A 21978-nucleotide genomic window follows, 5' to 3' on the forward strand; every position below is an offset into this window, starting at 1 on the left:
TCAAAATCGCATTCTTATGCTCTGGCAGGATCCTTAAACCAAATCGGTGTGTGTTTTTCCCTACAAACTAGTCCAAGTATACTTAGACAAAATACTAAGGGCTGTAGCAGGAAACTTTAAACTTTGTAAGTTGTGTGCATAAATAAGTGGCTTTGTTTTGAAAGTGATCAGCTTCAGCTTTCTTTCTCTCCTTGAAATGAGAGCTATAAGTGTTCACCTTTTTTAGGTAAGCACCCAAGCTTACAAATGTGGGTGGTCATAGTTTCTTTTTTTATGGGTAGGCTTTTGTAAAGAGGTGGGTTTTGCATTAACATCTCTGGATGGTCACATTGGACTACATCTCCATTTCACGATAGTTTGTCTGGCTCTTTCTAGTTTTCATGTTTCTGATGAGCGCATTTTAGGATCATAAACAACAAGGACTTCCTTGTTATTTATGGTAGCCTAATTCCACTCCAACAAGGTAATATTTGACACGGAATTGTGTTCCGGAAGCTGTTTTAATTTATTTTTTCCGCCCCTCCACCCCCGAATGCTTAACAGTGTGTGTGTGTGTGTGTGTGTGTGTGTGTGTGGGGAGGGGGAGAACCATGAAAGATGGACCAGTTTACACTGTTCATAGTGTTTGTCTTCCTGATGCTGCAAAAGAGCTTGAAATTATTGTTCTCATTCCTCTCAACAGTGAACACTGAAACCTCAATTCACTAATTTCAGTGTTAACATTAACTGTTTCACTACTGATCTCTTTAGGTGGATGTTTCTGCTAATGTGTTTACCTGCAATCTCATGCACGCCAACTCTCTCTCTTGGGCAACTTCTTAAAACCTCCATTTCTGCCTTCTAATTTGTGCACAAATTAGACGTCAGTCAGTACAAAAATGTGCAAGTATTAAAAACAATATGGGGATAGTGTAAAATTGAACTTCATATTAATAAATATAGACTATTATACTGATTGCTCTAATATTTGATTCACTAAAACTACCTATTTAAAACCATTATCTGAAGCTGCCACAGAAGCCAGGGACTTTGCTACAGAAATTGTCCAGACTACACAAGACCTTATCAATAGGAAACAATACTAACCCATAAAGATGGAATGCATTTTCTCTGGTAATGATGGGACTTCTCTCTGAGATGCAGTTTTAGAGAGTCTGTGAATTGCACTACTGTAACTCAGTGCTTCAGTAAGTGCATTTCAATTGGTTCAATAATGTGAAATCTGCTTTATTGCAAATTTGGTGAGTCTGTTCTGTGTGTATGTGTATATTTGTGTCTTCTGTACACTTTCTTATAAAGGGAGGAAAACTATTCTCCCTGCATCCAAGTCTAGTGCTGATACAAGGCTTCCACATATAAACAGATATTCCAGGAATGCAAACAACCTCTCATTTGGCTGCAGGAGAGCCTTCTGTATTTAAAGTCCTTGCTGGGAAGCAAAGGAGAGTCCAGACTAAAATAGTTCAAGCTGCCGGGAGGGAGGGGATTGTTGATACTTGACAAAGTGTGATTAAAACTTAATGTTTGTTTTCTTTTACGTTATTTTAAATCAAACATTAAGTGAGACTTCAAACTAACTGCTGTGCTTTTGATGATTTTCTGGACTTCAGTATGTGTTTATAGGGAATGTAACCTGCAGTATCAAGTTTGTTTTGACCTTCACTACTTCACATTAATATCATGTGTGGCCTGTAATGTTGCTGAATAAAGGGAAGAAATTCTCCCTGCAAACAAGTATAGAAAAGTGTATATCCTCCTATTTTCTCTCTCATAATACAAAAAGGGAAACTTTGATACTGAAAGACATCAAATCTGAATGTGATAAAAAGGAAATACCTTACACAGATATACCTGTGGAACTCAATACCAGACATCACCGAGGCCAAGAAACCAATAGAGTTAAAAGATTAAAATTTTCCATCCAATTCTTTAAGTTCATTAACATCTTGCTTGCTTTTAGAGAGCTGATCTAGGTTAAGCAGAAGTTTTTGTTGATCTGTCCACAGTGACACCCAAGATCTTTCCTGAGTGACCAACATTAATTGGAACCCAGCAATGTGTGTGGATAGTTCAGATTGTTCGTTTCACTGTAACCATGTTTTGATAAATGCAATTAACTTCCCATGTTGTTCATTCAGCAGGCTGCTTAAATCTAAAGTTTGTCTCTCACAAAATTTAGTTATCCACAGATTTTGTCACCTCGCCGTTGATCATGTTTAATAAATTAATCACTGGTTTTGGTAAGGAAACTTGGTGTGCTTCATTATTAACAAATAGGCATTTTTCAGAGTGGTAGCGGTGTTAGCGTGTATCAGCAAAAACAACAAGGAGTACTTGTGGCACCTTAGAGACTAACACATTTATTTGGGTATAAGCTTTCGTGGGCTAAAACCCACTTCATCAGATGCATGGGTGGAAAATACAACAGGAAGATGTATATACACAGTACATGAAAAGATGGGAGTTGCCTTACCAAGTTGGGGGGGTCAGTTCTAACGAGACAATTCAATTAAAGTGGGCTAGTATCCACAGGAGGAAAAATAAACTTTGTAGTGGTAATCAGGGTGGCCCATTTTAAACAGTTGACAAGAAGGCGTGATTAACAGTAGGGGGAAATTAGCTTGAGGAAATTAGTTTTTAGTTTTTGTAGTAAACCATCCACTCCCAGTCTTTATTCAGGCCTAATTTGATGGTGTCCAGTTTGCAAATTAATTCCAGTTCTGCAGTTTCTCATTGGAGAACAAATTGGCATTCATTCATATTACTTGTTTTGTCTCTTGGACAATCCATGTCAGTTCTTTTAGCTCTCATGACCTTGTGATTACTTGATTTTTGTGAAGTAATTTTTCAAGGATAAATTAATTCATCATTTGTTTAGTATTCTCTTTTTTGATAAGCCAAAATCAAGTATTGTTGCTTTATTAGAAACTTTATTTATTTTCTAGCTGCAAAACAGAAATTTGAGGTCTTTACTCAATCTTCAGAGTGTCTTCCTTATCCAGTTAGATGAATCCATACTCTATTAAACATTTAAGAATAATATTCTGTCATCTAAACTAAAAAATAGAAGCCAACACGTGTATCTCAATCTAGATTGAGGACATTTGATCTCATCATTACTACCATGTTAAATGCAATGTCTCTTGTAGTCTTTCTTATATGGTGTTACTGGATACATTTGTTGGTACATCATAGATGGGATCAGAGTTAAGGCTGTTTGTGTTAACTATGCACTTCCTGACTCTAAAAGATACAATTGTTTAGAGGCTTTTTCAACCGTACCTTAATTTCCTGGCTTTCATTTTTCATGCCTACAACTTAACTTTGTAGTAATACTTTTCTTAATTGATACCTTTAGAACCTCAGAAAACGTCGTCGTCTTTGACTTGTATATTACACATTCCAGTGATCTATGATCCTATAAAGAGCCCACTTCAATTTTTGTGGGTTTTGTGAATTAAATCTAAGCCTTGTTACACTGGCATCTGAGTATATTCCTTGATGCCAACCCCCTCCCCCCCCCAAAAAAACAAACAAACAAAAAATCCCCAATCTCTAGGTCTGTTTCCCAATGCTTGTTTTAACTGTACCCATTCTGTTATACACAGGTACAGAGTCAAACAGTCTGTCTGCTTTTTTAGAGGTACTAACAGTGCTGAGAGGACTGAAAGTTTTAACAAGCTAAATGGAGATAGTAAACAGGATGCCATTCTCAAATAGTCATAATGGTGACATTTAAAGTAAATGTATCTAAAAATGAATGTATTCCCAGTGACAGCTAGAATAAACCAATGACAATTTGAAATTTTAAAGCAATACCATTTCAGTCAGAATTAAAAAAAAAAAAAAAATTCTGAAACATTAGAACATGGGAGATGGAGAATGTATGTATTTTTTGTCACTTCAAAACCATACGAAAAAGTATAAACTTGGTGGGATGGTGGATAAAGGAGGAGGGAAATTTTGTGAACTGAAACTAAGTCTCAGTCCAAAAACTATTTATTTTTTAAACTACAATAAACTGAAACTAGGAGTCTAAAACTGCTGTCTCTAACTGCAGCATTGCTACTGAAACATGATGTTCATGTTTACTTTAAGGTGTGGCTTTCTTTACAGTACTTAAAGTACTTTTGTTTGGGCAAGAGAAGTTCATCCTGATAAAGCAGTTTCATATGTGATATCTAAATCTTCCCTTTTCTGCTATAAAGAGCCATCTCTGCAAAATTTCTTCTAAAAGCATGCAGTTGTGGTAATGTTTGCCTACTTTTTTCTCAGTATTTTCTGCTTTAACATTTTACATGACTGTAATCCTACAGTATGTGAAAAATTGATCAGACAAATACAGAAGCTTCCTATTATGGAACAGTGAACATGAACTTTACAACAGCTTATCCCAGCTAGTTTGTTTGAAGTTTATCTTGCTGTTGCCTCATGTTCTCTAAAGTGACAGAGTTCACCGTTACAGGGCTGAACAAGTTAGAATTTAATTGCTGTGTAATAAGCCTTATCCCTCAATGAAATACTTCACTGAGGCTAGAGAGTGAGGTGGTTTCTGACAGAAAGAAAGGCAAGAGGAAAAAAACTGCAAAACTGGCATCTTTACATTCCTCTGGAGTGTGCCTTTTTTTAAATTGGGACCTGCTTATATAGATGGTTCTCTGAACAGGTTTGTTTCTTTACATACCATCCCATTTAGTCTTTGGAATGCATGCAGCAAAAGGACAAGCCCCCAAAGTGACTTTCCAATCTGTTTTTGTGATTCCAGCCAAGTTCTCTTTAATGTATAGTGCAGGCTAAGTTGAGCTGGCTCTCTTAGAATATCACAGAACTAAAGCGCAGCTGCTGCTCTAAGTGGCACTGTGTGATAATAGAAAGGCTCTGCTATTTACTTGGACTCAAGTGCCTGGACTGGTGCACACAGATATTATATGAAATCTGAAAGCATGAGGATAAAAGAGATTTCTTTGCGGCAAGATCCTGATCTAAGAAAGGAGTTGGCATTGCTAGCTCGAGGATGTGATTTTGTTTTACCTTCTAGATTCAAGAAGAGACTAAAAGCTTTCCAGCAGGTCCAGGTTTGTTTATGTTCTTCTCTATATAACTGCTTCCCCTACTTGTGAAGGCACAACTTTGATCTCCATAAACCTCATCAAGTACATGAAAGTTCTTCACTAATTTAGGAATATTTGAATACTAGTTTTTTTTCAAAATGTAACGTTTGTGTGTTTTGAAAAGAAGTAGATACTGTGCCTTAGTCCTGTTACATGAATTGTGAATTGTTTTGAAAGCAAAAAAATCATAAATTTAGCATGATATATGCATGATTTGTTTGCAGATGTGTGTGAAATAAAAAAGTTGGTATACTTAATTAGCACCATTTGATTTAAAAGAATAGTTTCATTATAATCTACGTGCACTTTCCCTGTGGATATTAACTTACTCCTCACTAAAACTAGGTACAAAAAAGTAGGCTGCAGCTGTGCCCAAATATGAATGTACCCCTCCTTTAGCATGCTCTGTGTTGAATTCTACACATTATGTAACCCAATAAGACATTACCATTTTGGACTTCATGGATCAGCTCAGTCCATAGTAAAGAAAATTTAAGATATTACTGTGTATTGCACAAGTATCTGCATAACTGCTACTTTGCAACCTGTGAATTAAATCCACCATTTTATTAAATGGGTTCATTATTTGAGTGATTATGCATATCACTAAGTTAAAATTATACTTGTGTAGAGCAGAAATGTTCCAAGTGCTCCATTATTTTGTAAACTTTTGCAAGTGTGCTAGTTTAGTGATAAAAAATTAACAAATGTGATTTTTAAAAGGTATCAAGTATTATTATAATTTCCTGACATATTAAAACTTCAAGAGTTAATGCATTTATCCTGTTCTTAACTTACGCCCACCTCCAATCTATGAGCAAAAAGTGTCTCCAAACTATCTTGTATAGCACACCTGACCTTTTTGTACCCTATTTATTTAGGAAAAGATTGGCTGCGAAATTCAGAATTTCCTAGTTTTTGTGGAATTAAAGATAATCAGAACGTAAATATGGCCTACAATTTAATTCTAAATTCCAAGTCTAATCTATTAGTCTTTCAGGTGACCTTCAAGAGAAGGCCAAAGAACCCGTGACCCTATAAATGCTTTGGTCTCCTATTAACTTAATATATTGGATTGAAAAATTGAATGGTAGTGTATCAGATTTGGTTGAATTAAACTTGATATGAAAAGGTCATTTCTTATTTTAAAGCAAGCTTATAATGCTGACCCTGCTATTTTAAAGCATTTAATGAACATTTGCTGTGAGTGTGAAAAGATTTGTATTACTGCAAAATTAGTTTTGGTGGCTTTGAGCACTGTAGAGAGAGCCTGAAAAGTACAAGTGAGAAATGCTATATGTGCTATTTATTTGTGCATCTTTGGTAATTTCAGTTCAATGTTTAGAGATATCAAAGCTGGAGAATGGCTTACTCTAGTGACAATACCTTTTTGTAAATAATCGATATTGCCCTCTGTAGTGCCCTCTAGCTTGAAAATAATCTTTTGTCAACAAAAATGATAGTTACATTGTGTCATAAAAATTTTGTTTTGCTTTATGTGGAAAGGAACACTAAATATAGTGTAGCTAGACTGTATGTATAAGGATGTGTGTATGTACTAGGTATATAATATCACTAAAGGAAATTTAGAATAAGTGCTTGCAAATCTAAGGGCTTGTCCACTCTGCAATTTATAATTGTTTTAACACGTTAACCAACATACTTGTAAAATCTAGCGTGGACAAGGAACAAACATTTGTTGCCAAGTCACTTTTAACCCTAGGGTTAAATATTTGTTCTTTGTATAGGTTGCAAGTTCCAATTACTTAATATGTACATGATTACAGCTTATAATGTAGCTGTAAACCAAAATACTCTGTGCAGAACGGGGGATGAGGGAAGGCTTGTGCCCTTCTTTGCTTCTTTATGAGACTAGGGAAGACTCAAATGAAAGTTTAAGTATCTTCTGCTTGTTTTTTACATAAGTATCAGGAATGTCAAATTGGTAATCACTGATTTTGCTAGAAGATGTATTGGGAGACTCAGAATATGCTTATTGTGAGCACGAACAATTTAACTGAAGGAGCAAGAGAGTTGTATTTTTAACACAGATGTTCTTTATCCAAATTAGAGCCGATTGGGAATTTTTCAGTGAAACTATTTTTTTTCAGAAACTGTTGATTTGCCAAAATTGAAATTTTTCATGGAAAAACTTTTGTTGAGAGAGTTTCTCATGATAGAGACCACCACCCCCAGAATAGCCAAGAGCCTGGTGGTGGTTAGGACACCAGTAATCAAGTCCTTGTTCTGAATTAGGTAGAGCATGAACCTGAGCCCCCACATCCCTTATTAGTGCCCTAACCACCAGGCTATTGGCTATTCTGGGGGCAGTGGGAGGTCTCTGGCTTTTCACACAAAAAAATAATTTCAGAAGATCTCTACTCTGTCCCAATGTAGAATAGGAAAAATTTTGAAGTCTCAAAAATGTTGGTAGGACACAAACAAGTTTCTCACCCAATTCTAATCCAAATGTTACTTATTTCCAGTATTGCCCACTATATGATAGATGCTTTCCGAATAGAAGTAGAGATGGTCCATGTTTCATGAAGCTCATGTTGAAGTTATGGAAGCTTTTGAGGGTGGGGAGGGAGAGGAGTTTTAAGCTGTCTGGCCATAACTTACCCTCTCAGTTGTTAACTTTTATTCTTGACTCTTATAGTTTCATTTCTCTACTTCTCTGGTAGTTGTAGTGCCTTTCAGAGGAAACAAAATTTCAATTTCTAATGTAAAAACTAGAATATGAATCTTTCAGTTTTCAGACATCATAAAGAAGCAAAAATCGGGGCAACCCACTGTTTTTCTTTGTAGACTGCCTTTAATTTTTTTAAATGTGGGGATCAGATGAAATGTTTAACTTGTTAGACAAACTCCAGATTTCCTCTAGCAGACTTATTGCAATTAACACTGAACTCTTGAATGAATACCCAAAAAAGAAATAACATTAGTATATAGCAAGGTGGTATTCTTAGTTTGTGTGTGAACATATGCGACTAAAACATTTGTTGTGAGGTAATTCAAATTGATTGGTGGAATTATAATGGCTTCTGGGACAAGTCAGTGGGCTGTGTTTTCCCCCCCCCCCCCCCCCCCCCCCGAGCTCCACATGTAAACAACTTCCAAGTACAATATATCCTTTCTGGAATCAAACAATTTGTTTTGTGAAAGTCTTCTAATGAACTGCAGTAGAAATCACTGGAAAGCTGGGTAGGCTTGAAGAGCCTAGGGACAGGCTATTTTCCAGCATCTGGTTTTGTTATCTCATAGACTAGGGGTGATAAAATAGAGACAGATTTTTTTCCCTAGAAAAGCCCTGAAAGTAATTGGGTCAGCCTTTCATAATTGATGTGGAAAAAGTAGTCCAAGCCTAAAATCCGCCTTTTACCGTGTTGTTGGAAAATACTGACTTTCTCAGTTATCAAAATTATTTTTCATGGATAAGCAGAATTTTGCATTGATTATATGCGAAAGAGGCTAGTCAGGAGATTTCAGATACTCTTTTAACCCATCACACTTGTAGGTAATTGGAATGTGAAACTTTAAAAGGTAGCTGTATCCCAGTTGCTCATCAGCTTCAGGGAAACTTTGGAATCAGAAGTCAACCATATATGTGAACTAAATTGAAAGGTTTGTTGCCTGCTGATAGTTGAGTTTGGGTTTTTCACTCGGTGGTTGGTGACACATCTGTTGGAACTGATATGTAAGCCACCTTAGCACCTACATAGTGTGGTGATGTATTTGAAGTTGGAAGCAAAAAAGATAATACACAATTAAAATCTATAATTTATAATTTGCACCCAGATATCCTATTGGGTTAGTTGAACTAGAAAAATATATTTTCTATGTTTAGGAGCCCAAGTCATTTTGTAAAATAGTTCATCTTTAATGTTGGAACTGCAAATTTCTTCTTTAGAAGAGCTAAATTTATTTTTATGCTGAGTGCTTCTAGCATTCAGCCTGAATTCTAAAATAACCCTTTTCTTGAATTTGGGAGAGCCAAAATTAATATACACAGCTCCTGCTATACTGTGACTTTTTTTTTAAGCATAATCATTCTGTGATATCACAGCTACTATTGTCCCACTAAAGTATAGAGCAGGACTGGAAGGGATCAGGCAAGTACACCGCTACCTTGATATAACATGACCCAATATAACACGAATTCGGATATAACGCAGTAAAGCAGTGCTCCGGGAGCTGCACACTCCGGTGGATCAAAGCAAGTTCAATATAACGCGGTTTCACCTATAACACAGTAGGATTTTTTGGCTCCCGAGGACAGTGTTATATCGAGAGAGAGGTGTATATGTATAGTCGTACAAAACATTTTCCCCTTTAGATAAAAATAAAGGCTAATTCAATGAGCATCTCTGTCATGATAAATGCCTCTTATGCTTGCTATTTGGGATATAAGCGCACACATCTTTAAACATTTTTTAAAAGTGAGCAACTCAGAAAACTGGCTTTCCTTCTATCTAAAGGAAGCAGCTAATCACTCTTGAAGTAAAGAGCTTTTTTAGCTCATATCTCCAGTGACAATGACTTCAATTTTTCTGTCTCTGAAAAATGACAATGGCAGCTAAGATTGCTGACACTTTTTTTGCTTTGCCACTGAAATTCTTTAACTCTCAAGCTCTGTTGGTATGTCCAAGAGAGGACAAGGAATGTACCTTCAGACCTCTGTGTGGAGTGTGCTAGTCTACAGCTTGCTTTATGGTTCTTCCTGCTTCTTCCTTCAGTGACAGATAAGAACTCTAGCCCAAGTCCAGGTGAAGTCATTGAATAGCTGAATGACTTAGTTGAGGTAGTAGATAATGCTTAAGACTGCAGTTACCATGGGGAACTCCTTTGATCACTGATCTTCTAGCAGATCAGCTTTCCATAATGGATCTGTTCTCAGAGCTGGTATTAGTGTATCCACAAGGGTTAGTATTCATGGGGCAATGCAGGGTCAGTACCATATCACAGCCATATATAATCCTGTTTAGATTTGTAGCCCTGTTTCCCTCTTCCCTTCCCCCCCCCCCCCCAAACAAAAACCTGGCTGCTACACAGAAAAGATTTGAGATCAAATTGATATTTTTGCAGAAACCAAACTTATTTTATATATCTAGTTACATAACAGTATAGTAAGAAAAAATGAAAGAAAAGATCCTGTATGCTTTATCTGGAGGGAAGTGCTGCAGCTAATCGTAGCTGGTTATTCACCTGTTATATATCACAAAATTGTTTGGAGCCCACACTGTTAAGACAGCACTTAAGAGATCTAAGATACCTAAAACCAAGAAGTCAGATAATCCTATTTAGATTATAAACTACCTGTTTGGAAAAGGGCCAGTGCTAATGGGTTCCCATGGCTTTACCTGGGAGACTATTCATTTCTTTAAAGAAGACTATCAGAAAGCTTCTGGAGCCAATACGATGGTAACTATTAAAATCTCTCCTAGCCTGGGTTGAGAGTCCATTTTACAATCTTCTCTGCTCTGCAGATGACTTTCAGAATGCCTGAATCACTGGGCGTAAAAATGTGGACTGACTTCTTACTGTAATATGTCTCCAATATCGCTGCTACCCTTTGACTCCTCTGATCTAACCATATTTCCCCAAGTTATAGAAACCCTGGTCCTCCCAATTTAAAAATATTTGAACAAAACCAGATATTAGAGTAAAAACAAATGTTAAACTCCACTGTTGATTCACTTTGTTAAATCATCTCTACATTGGCTATTAAAATTGTAAACTCTTTGCAGAGGTGCCTGTTTTATTAATTTACATGAAATATAGGGGCCCAAAGATTCAAAGGTGTTAACATAACCCAATCACTGTCCAATATTTAAACAAAGTTCAGGGTTTGATTAGAGACCTCAGCCTGCTTCGTACCATGGCATGGCAAACACACCATTAAAAGTCCTTTTAACATTTTATTAAAGATACAGAAAAAGGAAAAACAGTTAAAGCATCTGGCAAGTATAGTATTAAATAAGTTTTCCTTTCTTTTAACAACATCCCTTTCCCTTTAGCTGGAGTTTTTAGAAGGAAAAAAACAAACCTTGTTTGACTGTCTCTTAAATAACTATTCTTTCTGGGGAAAAGAGGAGTTCATTGAGATTGGCTGGAGCTGTTAAGTCTGATTCCGTTTCCTAAGAAGACAGAACAAACACCCAAAAGGGAGAGAAGAAGCCGCTTCTTTCTTTGATGTTGACTTTCATTTGCAATCTCACTGCTGGAAAAACATAGGCACAGCACCTGGTCATAGCTACTCCAAGACCTGGCAACTCGTATCAGCATTGCTTTTAGTTACCTCTTTGGTCACAGGCTTACAGCATTGCTACGAAATATACAGTCTTGGTGGGCTAAGCCAGAAAAGAAGAGGGAGTAGGAAAGAGAAGAAATAAAGTAAGGAAAGGACACGTTGGGGGAAAGAAGAGGCAGAGAGACAGTCATTCTCATATCTAGGTGGTGATTGGGCTTCAGCCAGGGCTGGTTGAGGTGCTGATGTCATCTGGTTCCCTCTGGCTATCTTTCAGGATTGAGATGAAGGAGGTCTGGGGTCCCAGAAGATGGTGCAGGTGGCAGCTGTGATGGTGAAGCCTCTCCAGTTGTCAGTTTTTTCTCCCAAAGGGAATTATGGGTGGAGTAGCCCATCCCCTCATTATTCTGTCCACCAATTAGGCCTAATATCTGACATACCAATTTTGGTTAACTGATTTTCAGTTTCAAACTGTTCTTGTTTACCAGACATGATCTTACAGTCCTTGAATTATTATATCAGTAGCCTTTTTGTATGAACTAATTCAGTTTTTCCCAGCAACGTTTGTTATAGGTTATTGTGATATCTTATGAACTTACACTCACTCCTTGTAGTTGAACTCACAATTAGGGTAAATTTATAAACCCAGTTATCACAATATGACTTACTTTCATCTACCTGGAAAGTACTTGGAGTGCTATAACTAAACATTAAATATCTTCAGGATCTTAGGCTTCTCTGTGGTAAAATACGGCAAAGCTGTTGCATTACTGCTTACTTCTGAAGCAGATCAGTATATCCACACCAAGCAGTCTGCCTTGTGTAAACTGTTTCAGCATGTCTACACTCTGCATTCCTTCCAAATATTGCCAGAGCAATACATTGAGACACAGGTTCCTTTTCATAACTGTCCAAAGCAGGCATGTGTGGGACAACTTATAAGATATTGGAGGACCCAGAAGGGTATTCTGACAAACAAGGGTAATACCTCAGAACACTTCCTGTCCCAAAGTAATATTATTTGAATGTCTATCCATATACATATTCCACTGTTTGAGGTGCGCTCAACATGCACATGCCAAGTCTTTTCTAATCAGTTGTGCCCACTGATCTGGCACATGTCATGTATGTTGTCATGCCTGCAACAGAGGACATAAAGGATAGTGCCCCATTTCCTTCTCACCATCCATAGCTAAGAGTTGAAGTTTATCACTTCTCTTACCATACTAGCCATTGTCTTGTGAATAGTTAATTTATAGCTAGCACTAATAGGTTTACTTTAGCTTCTTGATGGTTTCCATTTTACTCACATTTGGGAACTTGTTTTGCTTGTTTTTTCTTTCTGGGAGTACTGGGTACCAGTCTGGTCAGTATGACTGATCATAGGTCCCCAGTATTTAAACATAGTTCATCTTGTGAAATGGTCATGCTGTTGAATGGTGGTTACATAAGATGTTTGTTTTGCCTCAGAAGGTCACATCCCTGACCAGTGTGACATTTGCTGATTCTTCTGGAGAAGAATTCCGCAAGCTAGAGAATCTCATCTCAGGGGATTTCTTCTTGAGCAGTCATTACATGCACATTCAGGCCTAGCTTTGGTTGCTAAAAAGTACAAGAGATCTTTGAGAAGTACTTCTGCAGCTTTGTTCTCACAGATTGTGGAAATAGCCCTCAAATAATCTGTTTTGAGAGTCTTTGGGAGACAGTGGTAAGAAGGGGTGCAAGACCCCCAGGAAGAAGAGGGGCAGAACATCTCAAAGTATGACTTCTAGATCTCATAAAAATCCTGAGAAATAAATGATGCCTCAGAGCTTCAAAAGTCCCTGAGCATCCATACTGGTATTGTTTGAATGAATTGCACCTACTTCAAATCTCACCTGGTATCATATTGGCTATTTGGGTTCCTTGGTAGAGACCCTGTGATCAAGCCTTGGCAGTGCCAACTACCCTAGTACCGCAGCATCAATACCATCCGTTAGTGGATGACCAGTGTAACTATGACTCCAGCACCAACAAGAACTTATATTAGCACTTATTTCTCTCATGCCCATTTCTTTGGTACAGATGCAGTTTGAGCTACTCCATCATTGACTGTATCGGGCAGCCACAGAACTTACCATTTCATTGGTACTTGATTCCACTTCTTGCTTCCACAAGACTACTCCCATTGGCTCAGTCTGCAGCATAGGTTACAGTACAGTCTACTGTACCAGTACTGACAAAAGAGCATCCCATGTATATTCTCACTACTCCAGTGGGAACAGCCCTGTCCTTTAATGAGGACTATTTCTGCCTCATTTACTTCAGTGGTCAGTGGAGGGCCATCTCCTACAAGATCAGTTATCTGGACTCGCTGAATCCCCTATGCTACAGAAAGCATCTAAACCAGACTCCCTCTTTTATGGTAGGAGCTCATACGCTCACTGTAGATACTGATACTCATTGCCTTGGCTACCAGTTGGTATCTTATTTTCCTGCATCCCTGGAATTTTGGGGTATCTTGGGGACCCCCCCGCCCGAGCATAGAAGACTAATCTCAACTATATATTCAAGACTTAAATCTCTAGCCCCTGATCATCTGAGACCAGTTCACAAGGCTCCTTCTCTGGACCAAGACTTGCAGGCCGAGAACAGACCATCCCTGTACTCTCAAAGGGGAACTGACAGAACCTGTTTATTACCACTAAGTGGAAAATCTGTTTAGGTTTGGAAGCCCACTATAGGGTCTGCAGTGCTGGAGACATGAGTGACAACACAGTCCTGAAGTGCTGTATTATCGACATGCAAAATGTCCCTGATGGATTCACCAAAAACTGGGGCAGTAGGTAGAATCTGTATTTCCACGTCAATCCATACAACCATCAGAGTATGACAGCTGAACAGGCCACTACTCCTTGGTATCCAAGATGGATCACAAGAGTCTGAATGTTTAGTCTGGCAAAGAAAATGGTACATAAATCACAAATATTCTAGAGTGGACAATCTTCCCCACTGTAATCTAAGCTGGGGCAGGGGAGATTGTAACATTATCCTGCTTTAGTCAGGTTAAGTTTTAATATACACACAGGAAAAGGCACTGGTTCACTGCTACCTCATAAGGAGCAGAATGTGGTGGTTGCCTTCAGCAGGACACATGTAAGACATTTTTTTAGCCTGTTATGCTTTGCACAAAATTTTTGAAAGCAGGAGGGGAAGTTTCCTTCTGACAGTGAGCTGAGATGCCAGGCTGAGGAGGCAAAGTATTTCACTAGTCAGTGCCATAACCTATAATTAGGTACCCCACAACAGCTGGCTTTAATAGATGTTCTGATATAATTAAGAATGTCCTCTATCAGCACTTTGAAAAGAGAAAATGAGACAATGCAGATTCATATTGACTTTTTATATTTATAAGTTGATTGATTGTTAGTAACTTTCTGGAAACTCCAAAAATGATCATAGAACAGAATATCTGAGCATTAAATTTTTTTTTAAAATAAAAGCTGCAGTTCTATTAATGATAAGCAGTACTTCAGCAGCATAGCAGAACAACTAAAAGCAGTATCTCCGCAGCAGCAGTGCTGACACAACACAGAAGAAGTAGTGGTACTTCAGTTCCCAATAAGGCTGCATACTTGCCCAAGTCTGTGTTGTAATAAATCAAGAAACAAAAGGAACAAGAACAAGGAGAACAGAATCTTTGTACTTCTGAAATTATAAGTGGTGCAGGTATAGCATTTAGGGTCTAGGTTCTTACCTGTTGGGACTAGTGTTGAGTGTAGATGCAGTCATAAGTGAGGAGTGCACTGGATGCATTCTACAAGGGTGAAATGTCATTTAGCAATAGATGAAGAGCTGTCAGTTGGTGTGGTTTTTGCTACTTTTTAAATTACATCTAATGTGCCCAAGTGGGGACCGATTATGATATTTGTTGCTGATCTACTGAAAATCAGTTTGATTTGCCAGTTGTAAGACTTTTTAAAAATTTTCCTGTGTGCTGGCTTGTGTTACACAACTATGTGCCAATATTCCACTGCATATGTGTGCATATATAAATTAATTGAAAATATTTTTAGAGTACTCTTGCTCAGTGCTCTAAATTTGCATGTATCTAAGGAGGTTAAATAGAATTTTAGTTTTAATGTGTGAATTTGTTGATTATGGTCTGCAGAGATCAAATTTGGTAAAAATAGATAAAGGTATTCCCCAAGTTCTACCCACTTAAGTCTCCAAAGTGAAACATCATTTCTAGTAGATTGTGATAGCCCAGAATCCAGTGTGCCTTTTGTGTCTTGCTAGGCTCTATTAAGCTTCTTGGATTCTTCTTGATTGGATGAAACAATACCTGATGGAACTCTTTGAAGTGACACCTTCTTGTGGTCCAGTAAACTGTTGCGTTATGAGCTCCTGTCTCCTGTCATCCAAGGACATGCAGATAATCTTGCAGTAGAGTAATAGGTAGACCATTGCTGAGACCCTGTAATGGTGGAGGGGTCATATCCATTTCAGTGAAGCTTGTGGAAGGCTGCTTTACCTGGTATCCTTATTGCTAATCTAGAGAAGTAGATAGTTGAAATACTTGTGCTGCTGACTTGTGGCAGGAAACATGTAAAAATTGTTACTTACACTAGATAGGAAGCTTGATCCTGACAGGGAGCAGCAGAAGGATTGGCTAATAAACTAGAAGTTACCAGATTGATGATTGGTACTGAAGTACTTCAGTTGAATAAATAGATCTGGCTTCTGTTCTGGTAATGTTAAGGGTTGGGCAACCTGTTTTGAACACTTAACTTTGAAATATGGCAGCCTATGGAATTCTGGAATTTGTTAACTTCTGCCCTTAAAGTTGTCCGTTTTTGAACCAACATGAAATATGTTGATAGCTTGTAACTAGGTTCAGAGGAGAGGTGGAATTGTGGTCTCAAGGATAATGGGTAGGAACCAGCTGGTTTATCTGGGAAATAAAGCTTTCAGTGTTTTGGGTATTAATCAACCTCCAGAAGCTGTTCCATACCTTGCTTACTTTATCCCTCTGAATGGGAAAAAAGGGACAAACTTACTAATATTCAGCTTTTCTGGTTGCTATGTCCACCCTTACAATAATAATGACTGGGCCCCTATGAATTGCTAATCTAGACTTCTACTGTACATCCCTGATCAAGCACACAGTGAAATCCTATATGGAGAGCTCTTCATCTCTAGGGTTTTTCCTGTCTGTAATGATGGCAGGTGGAAGATCAAATAGTCTGTCTGAGCCATTGAGCTCTTAGTCCTAGTTCCCATCCCTGTCATTGTGAACACTGCCCTCAGCAACATTCTACCGTGGGCCACTCTGCTGTTAAAAGTTCCCAGACAAACTTAAGACATTTTGTGGATGAGAACTGTGCTTTAACATCTTGAAGAAGGGATGAGTCAGCCTTCTCACCCTGAAAGTCTAGTCCTGTGGTTCTCAAACTTTTTTGTACTTGTGACCCCTTTCACATAGCAAGCCTCTGAGTAACCCCCGCCCCCTTATACATTAAAAACACATTTTAAAATATATCTAACACCATTATTAATGCTGGAGGCAAAGTTCATGACCCCCCATGTAATAACCTCATGACCCCCTGAGGGGTCCCGACCCCCAGTTTGAGAACCCCAGTCTAGTCATTGCTTTAAATCTCATTGAATCTCATTCTCAGGCTGATTTTTTTGTTGTTGTTTTGTTGTTTGTGTCTTGTTACTTCATTGCTTTTGCTGCACTTGACAATTTCATGCACATTGCAACACTTTCATACGCCACTCTCTTCCGGTTGGTGTACTTACAATCACTGTGGATTGCATAATTGCCTCTGCTTCCAGGTAAACTTTAATTTGCCTTGAGCCAGTAGCATCCTAACCATAAGAGGAGTTTTACATGGAAATAAATTGAGGATCTAAAACTTGCAGATAGAATACGCAAGAATTCTGAGATCTCTCAGTTATAAATGTTGGTGACAAATTATATGCTATAATTGAGGCGAATACACAGTGTTGTCTGTAAGCAAGGGGCTTCGTGGATAATTACCCTTTGGCTGCCACCAGGCACATAAACTATAATGCACAGAACATTCATCTAGGATAGTTGCAGAATTGAGTTGGAACATCGTGACTGCACTGGGAGGACAGCTGAACAAGTGTAGCTGTGATCCCATCACTTCCCTTCTGCATTGACCAGTTGAAATGATCTCTGAAGTGTGTACAAGACTAGCTAGGGAGCTAGTGCAAGTGATGAAATGATATTCTGTACTCTTGTGAAACATTTGAAGCACTCATGTGACAGTGTTCCAGATACTGGAATGTGCACTGTGAATGCCAAAAGTTTCCAGGATAGACTGGCCTTTTATTGTCTCAATGCCCCACCTAAACCACTAGGCGACTTCAATGTCTAATCAGCCAACATACTATTCTATGCATCCGAAGAAGTGAGCTGTAGCTCACGAAAGCTCATGCTGAAATAAATTTGTTAGTCTCTAAGGTGCCACAAGTATTCCTGTTCTTTTTGCGGATATAGACTAACACGGCTGCTCCTCTGAAACCAACATACTACGGTAGCTCCAGTACAATCTGAAGGACCACCTAATTTCTGAGATTAAACCGAGCCTGAACAAGAGCTTTCTCCTACAGTAACTGCTCACTTAAAGTCGTCCCAGTCAATGTTGTTACGTTGCTGATCAATTAGGGAACATGCTCATTTTAAAGTTGTGTAATGCTCCCTTCTAATGTCGTTTGGCAGCCACCTGCTTTGTCTACTGCTTGCAGGAAGAGCAGCCTGTTCCAGCTTGCTGGTGGGGGCTTGGAACCAGGGTGGACCAGCAGCCTCCCCATTAGCTCCCCACTTCCCTAACTTCCCTGTGCAGCAGCTGCCCAGCAGGCTAGCAACTGCAGCTGTCCCTCCGCCCCACTGCCATGTGCTGCTCCTGCCCTCTGCCTTGGAGCTGCTCCCCGAGACACCTGCTTGCTGTGCGGTGGGGAGGGAAGGAAGAGGGGGGCTAATATCAGGATGTCCCCCTCCCCCTTGCTCCTGCACCCCGCTTACCTCATCTTCAATAGAGCAAGGGGACACACTAGGGCTCAGAACGGAGGGAGCTTGCAGCAGCTGCGGTCTCAGCAAGCTGATATTATTAACAAGGCAGTGTACTTAAAGGGGCAATGTGCATCTCTTCCTCCATTCCTGCTGCCTTGTAGAGTGAGAGAGTTAACCCTTGAGGGCTCAGCCAATTGCTAGTTCATCATTTAACAGTAAGGGAAATATCCCACCTCTGAGTCCTCCACCTCAACCAAGCTTCACAGTCATCATTACCAGTATTAAATTGTTTAAAACTTATAGTGTGTGTGTGTGTGTAGTCTTTGGTGAAAAAAATTTCCCTAGGACCTAACTCCCTCATTTACATTAATTCTTATGGGGAAATTGGATTCCCTTAACATCATTTCGCGTAATTGCATTTTTCAGGAACCTCAACATTAAGTGAGGAGTTACTGTACTTTTTTCCGATGGGAAAAAAAGGTGGGTTCTCTTTGGAATGTTTTGGAGGAGTCTTGCTGCAAAAGCAGTATTGTAAACCTTAAATTATCTCAAAAAAACAAACAAACCCCAAACCTCCCCTTATTAAGGAAAATACGAAGTTCTCAAAGATTCCTAAAGGATGTGGGGTGGAGGGAAAGTATCCCCATAAAGTGGACTCTGAGCTCTAAGGGTGCAAAGCTTAAGTCCTTCTGGTTTGTCTGCAAGAATGAAACAGATGTAAGGAATAGTATAATCATGGCTTTGATTTTATGTAAAATAGGATATGTTGATCGCTACCTGAAGTCATAGAATAGATACTGCAGAAGGCTTAGTCTCTCTACTGGTTCAGAACTTAATATTGGTTGTAAATTTACCTTCCTACCTTGGAATTGTTTGTTGAAGCAACTTCAATTTAGCCCTTCCTCCCCAATTTTATTTTTAAGTTTAGGGTGGCCATGCGTTTCCATTCCTGACATGCGTAAAGTCTTCCTTCATCCAAAAGTGTTTCCTCGGTAGTAACAGACTTGTTCCTTGAGGGTGTACTTTCGTAGTGGCTTAAGTCCATCCAGATCCTTTTATCAATTTTTAGAGTATCTTGCTTCCTTTTTGCTCCTCCTATTCAAAAGTCTGAATCAGTGGACTTCTTCTGACATCACTCCAGGCAGAATTAGAAGCATCCTGCTGGGGGTCTGCAAATAGCTCGCTAGTCATGTTGCTGGCTCCTCATTCTGCTTGCTAAATTCCTATGAGACTGCTAAAATATATTTCCTAAAATAACTTTTCTGTATAGGCAGTTGCTGTAGTTAGGATTTATGTGATAAAGAACAGGAGGATACTAGTTCCCATAACTATCTTTGTGATCTACACTGAAAATTCTAGATCGCTCTAGTCTATAAACTTGCAGAAGTGCAAGACCTCCTCCTTGTTTCCAAGATTTGTTGTCTGGGAAGAAGCCCAAGAAAGATCACTTAATTTTGCAGAACAGTGGATCAGGAACAAGAAAGTAAAGAAGATGAACCATTGATATTTTTTCAGTTTGGCAGTTCCTTTGCTCATTATGTAGGTAACTGAAGCCTACCTGTTACTTGAGTGGAGCAGTTCTGTTTTTGACGGTGACGGGGCACATGGCTTCAGCCCTGGAGTAATGAAGGACAGCTAGGTAGTCTTGCTTATGAGTTCTGTTGATACTCAGCTTAGCTTCAGCTAATAATGCTGCTTCTGAGTTTTCCGTATATAAAGCAATTAAGCCAGTCTAGGATTTTGTTTGACTGGCTCTAAGAGTGACACATACTTAAAGATTATTTGTCAAAATTCTATCTTTTGAACTCCTGTACTGAATGAAGAAGTGGATATAGATAATTTTATGTTAACCAAGTTTTTTCCTGGTGCTCAGTACAGCAACTCATCATTAACCTTCTGGGAAAACTGTTCTCTGTTTCATATTTCTTGTCCTCTCATTCCAGTCTCTTAATTTCTGTGTGCTGACTCCTGTTCATCCCCATCCAACTAAACATATCTAGTTAAGGGTAATAAGGTATTTTAGGGATCTTGTGGTAGTAGAATATCATAGTACATGCTGTGGTCACAGCTGTGGAAGTCTTCTCCTGGGAAAGAGAGAGTAAGTTGTCACTGGAGAGTGGCAGAGAGAAAAGGTGTCAAATTTCTCTACATGTAAGTATCTCAAGGTAAATGCTAATTAATGTGGAAGAACCCAGATCTTGTTTTCAGCACCTTCAGTAAAGCAAAGCAGAAGTTAAAATAAAATCTTCATATGCGCCCTGCTATTGCGTTCATACAAAAATATACTGATAGTTGGTGTTGGGGGTGTGGGGGAGTTTCCCTTTATATTCTGACACGTTCCACCTGTATATAGGTCAATTTAGTTTCACTGTACTAATACACTAGACACAGAAGTTCTTCAAGAATATTTCCTGCTTCTGTCTCCTAAAGCCAGAAGTTAATTTTAATGTGACTTTAACTTTGCTAAAGAGAGTGCAATTGTGTGAAAATCAAATTGATGTGAACAACAAACCAGCTCATAAAGGAGTGTTGGGATCCATCTTCTTGTATTCCTACTCTGTTGTAGCTGCAAGTCCACAGCTATCCTGTAAAACTGTACCACATTTGCTAAATGAGAGCTTTCTTAAGGATTACAATGTAATACAGGCTCAGCATTTTGTGTTCAGGGACTGAATAGCACATATGATGTCTCAATACTGTAAGCAGAGCATAAATAGCTGTTTTGAGAAACTCTTCATTATAATAGCTATTAAATTCAAACAGAAGCTTCATTCAAACTGAAGATGAGGGTTAATTATCTTATTGACTGACAATGTGGGATAAGAGGTTAGAGAGCCTAGTAACTACTTTCTTCCTTCCCCCCGCCCCCCCTGGAAATTTCATTCCCTCTGAATTTTCCGATTGAGGCTTTTGGGCTCTTCTGCAGTAGAAATATCTGTAAACTTTGATCATACTTTTGATTGTTCTTCACTGCATCTGTTGAAATTACATGTGTCACTCAAATGAGAGAGAAGAGAGTTAAATGTTGGGTTTTATTTGTTTAGACTTGCTCATAAGACCTAAAAATGGGTGGTTCCAACAAGTTTTGGGTTCAAAAGGTAGATGAGTAATACACACCTACAGAGTATCAGGGGGTAGGCGTGTTAGTCTGGATCTATAAAAGCAGCAAAGAGTCCTGTGACACCTTGTAGACTAACAGACGTATTGGAGCATGAGCTTTCGTGGGTCAATACCCACTTTGTCGGATGCACCTACAGAAATATTTATTTTTCATCCTCTTTTAAATTCGCATAGCATTTGAATAAAGTTTGTGATCTACAAATAGGTCTAAAACTAAATGAATTTAAAAGTAGTGTCTTAAGTAAAATGGATTGCAAACCCCCATACTGTTTTGTTACATTACCTATCTTAAAGGAAAAGAAATTCTGCAGAACCAGAAATCTTTACCCTGTTAACGTGGCTCTTGCATTCTGAAACTTTTAAACCTTTAATTGCTGTTTTTGACGTAGCACCTTATTCTGAAAAGATAGCCATGATGTACCACTTCTTAAAAGTGACAACCAGGGTGGATAAGAATCGGTGATGTTTTTTATTTA

The 21978-nt window shown here is 38.6% G+C and overlaps 1 protein-coding gene across 2 annotated transcripts in view; it reads left to right on the forward strand.

Moving 5' to 3' along the window:
• Positions 1 to 21978, forward strand: part of PPP2R3B (protein phosphatase 2 regulatory subunit B''beta) — a 124146-nt gene that overhangs the window by 49561 nt on the left and 52607 nt on the right. Inside the window, exon 1 of one of the 2 annotated variants that reach the window (XM_032789452.2) lies at positions 4734 to 5075. The exons of the other annotated variant lie outside the window; for it this stretch is intronic. Coding sequence (XP_032645343.1) covers positions 4929 to 5075 — 147 coding nt within the window. The 5' untranslated portion in view covers positions 4734 to 4928. Of the gene's footprint in view, positions 1 to 4733; positions 5076 to 21978 lie in introns of those variants that run through there. 2 annotated transcript variants of the gene reach the window in all.

The sequence above is a fragment of the Chelonoidis abingdonii genome, chromosome 1, assembly GCF_003597395.2.
Source record: "Chelonoidis abingdonii isolate Lonesome George chromosome 1, CheloAbing_2.0, whole genome shotgun sequence".
NCBI lineage: Eukaryota > Metazoa > Chordata > Testudines > Testudinidae > Chelonoidis > Chelonoidis abingdonii.